This window comes from Colobus angolensis, unplaced genomic scaffold (genome assembly GCF_000951035.1).
Source record: "Colobus angolensis palliatus isolate OR3802 unplaced genomic scaffold, Cang.pa_1.0 Scaffold34, whole genome shotgun sequence".
NCBI lineage: Eukaryota > Metazoa > Chordata > Mammalia > Primates > Cercopithecidae > Colobus > Colobus angolensis.
Genome location: NW_012116710.1, coordinates 7536873 through 7539968, shown reverse-complemented (window position 1 = coordinate 7539968; position 3096 = coordinate 7536873). Strand labels below are relative to the sequence as shown.

General features: G+C 52.3%; 1 protein-coding gene across 1 annotated transcript in view; it reads right to left on the bottom strand.

The window, feature by feature from the left end:
* SPTBN4 (spectrin, beta, non-erythrocytic 4) overlaps positions 1-3096 on the bottom strand; it is a 118939-nt gene that overhangs the window by 54247 nt on the left and 61596 nt on the right. Inside the window, exon 13 of the mRNA XM_011952541.1 lies at positions 30-117. Within this exon, the coding sequence (XP_011807931.1) occupies positions 30-117 (88 nt within the window). The remainder of the gene's footprint in view (positions 1-29; positions 118-3096) is intronic.

Here is a 3096-nt window from a genome sequence, read left to right as displayed (position 1 = left end):
TCCGCGAGGCCTCCAGCTCCGCCCGTCGCCGTGCCGCCTGCTCCTGCAGCTCCGCCAAGCAGCCGTGCACGTGGTTCACGCGGTTGCAGATGACCTGCGGGTCGCAGGGCTGGTAGCCTGAGCCAGGAGAAGGGGAGCATCCAGGATTGGTCACAAGGCAAGGGGCGCCCAAGAGAGGATGGTGCGGGCTACCTACCCTGTCCTTGGTGTGACTTCATCAGGTGCCGGGTCACGCGGCTCCTCCTGCGGGCAGCCTTCCCTGACACCCCAAGGCTGGAGCAGGCTCCTCCTCGATCCTCTCAGGCTGCTCTGCTTCCCCATCCCAGCCCTGACTATTCTCTGTTGTCATTGCTTTGTCCTGTCTCCCCCGCTGGACTGACAGCTCCTTAAAGACAGGACCTGGGGCTGTCACACCCTATCCCAATCACTGCCTAGCAGAGGGTGGCACCCAGAGCTGTAGCCTAGTGAATGTAGTGATTTGTTGACTGAACGATGGATGGATTCAGAGCATCTCAGATTCTGTATATTTGAGTGAAAACTGTGCTTATGTCAGAACTGAGTCAAAAGAAACTTCTTTGTTTTTCATTTGTTTGTTTTTTTGAGACAGAGTCTTGCTCTGTTCCCAGGCTGGAGTGCAGTGGCGCGATCTCAGTTCACTGCAACCTCCACCTCCAGGTTTAACCAATTCTCCTGCCTCAGCCTCTCCAGTAGCTAGGATTACAGGTGCCCACCACCACGCCTGTGTCATTTTTGTATTTTTAGTAGAGACGGGATTTCACCATGCTGTCCAGGCTAGTCTCAAACTCCTGACCTCAAGTGATCCGCCTACCTTGGCCTCCCAAACTGCTGGGATTACAGGTGCCTGCCACCACGTCCAGCTTTTTTTTGTTGTTGTATTTTTAGTAGAGACGGGGTTTCACTATGTTGGCCAGACCGGTTTTGAACTCCTGACCTCATGATCCACGCCCCCCTCGGCCTCCCAAAGTGCTGAGATTACAGGCGTGAGTCACCGCGCCCAGCCTGGAAATATTGTTTTATAAAACCTCTGTGTTAGTGTGTGTATCCATGTATGCATGTGAACTCTGAGTCATGAGGTAAGTGCATTTATTTTTTTTATTTTAGAGATAGGGTCTCACTCTATCACCCAGACTGGAGTGCACGGCACGATCATGGCTCACTGCAGCCTCCAACTCCTGGGCTCAAGTGATCCTCCCGTCTCAGCCTCCTGAGTAGCTGGGACTATGGGCCCATATCACCATGCCTGGCTAATTGTTTTTTCTAAGTTTTTTGTGGAAATGGAGTCTCACTAGCTGGTGTCGAACATCTGGGCTCAAGCAATTCACCCACCTTGGCCTCCCAAAGTACTGGGATTACAGGCATGAGCCACTGCCTGGCTGTGTATTTCTTACTGGATCATAAAAGTGAGAGAGAGACACTGCCCTAGGTGGAATGCGGAATTTCTGTAATTCTGGATGTTCACTGGTGTTGACTCAAACCACAAGGTATCCAACTGAATAATAGTTACAATAACAACAGCTTTTTGCCAGGCACAATGGCTTATGCCTGTAATCCTAACACTTTGGGAGGCCGAGGCGAGCGGATCACTTGAGGTCAGGAGTTTGAGACCAGCCTGAGCAACATGGCGAAACCCCATGTCTACCAAAAATACAAAAATTAGCTGGGCGTGGTGGTGTGCACCTGTAGTCCCAGCTACTCGGGAGGCTGAGGTGGGAAGATCACTTGAGCCAGGGACATTGAGACTGCAGTGAGCCGAGATAGAGCTACTGTACTCCAGCCTGGGCAACAGAGCGAGACTCTGTCTTAGAAAACAAAACAAAACAAAACAAAACAAAACAAAAAAACAGCTTCCATGTACCCAGCCCTTACTCTGACACAATGTCATTTGATCCTTACAACCTATGAGGCCAGTATCCTTATCAGCCCCATTTTCCAGATGAAGAGACTGAGCCTCAGAGAGAGGAAGGATTGCCCTAGGATCAGCTAAGAAGCAGTCCATCAGGAGCTCACACTGTGGACCACCCATCAGGCAGCGCTGCCTCCCATCCCCATGACAATGCACTCCCCACACTCGCAATCCCCACACCGGCCCCTCTGCTGTATTCTCGGGGCTGCTGATTGTCACAGGAGCCAAGAACTCACAAGGTGAGGGCAAAGGGAGCTTCCCGAGACAAACCTAGCTAAGGTGAAGGAGAGGGTCCCAACAACCTCGCCTGGAGATGAGATGGGGATGGGAGGGGGCTGAGCCAGGGTCAGGATGTCCACACCAGGGCGTAGAGGGAACCTTCAGCATTTCCACTTAGGATGTGACCCACGTCGGCTAGGGCGAGAAACTTCCCCGCCAACCTGCAAGCCAGACAGGTTCTCCCTTTTCTAATAATGCTCCAAGATTCCAAAGGGCTGTGGGCTCCGGATAAAGGAGGAAAACATCTTAACGGAGAGACACGGACCAGCCTCAAGACCCTCTTATCAGCTCCATGGCCTGGGCCTCAGTTACCTCATCAGTGAGAAAGAACAAAAGCAGTCCTGACTGCCATCAGCACTCAGGGCTAGCCACGGTGTTCTGAGGAGTATAAATAATCTCACAGGCTGGGCGCGGTGCCTCACACCTGTAATCCCAGCACTTTGGGAGGCCGAGGCGGGCAGATCACCTGAGGTCAGGAGTTTGAGACCAGTCTCACCAACATGGAAAAGCCCAGTCTCTACTGAAAATATAAAATTAGCAGGACATGGTGGCGCATGCCCGTAATCCTAGCTACTCGGGAGGCTGACGCAGAAGAATCACTTGAACCCAGGAGGCAGAGGTTGCAGTGAGCCGAGATCGCACCATTGCACTCCAGCCTGGACAACAGCAGCAAAACTCCATCTCAAAAAAAATTAAATAAATAAAAATAATAATCGCACAGAAATGGCCAGGGACAGTGGCTCCCACCTGTAATCCCAACACTCTGGGAGGTGGAAGCGGGAGGATTGCTTGAGCCCAGGAGTTCAAGACCAGCCTGGATAACATAGAGAGATCAAGTGTCGGCCGGGCGCGGTGGCTCAAGCCTGTAATCCCAGCACTTTGGGAGGCCGAGA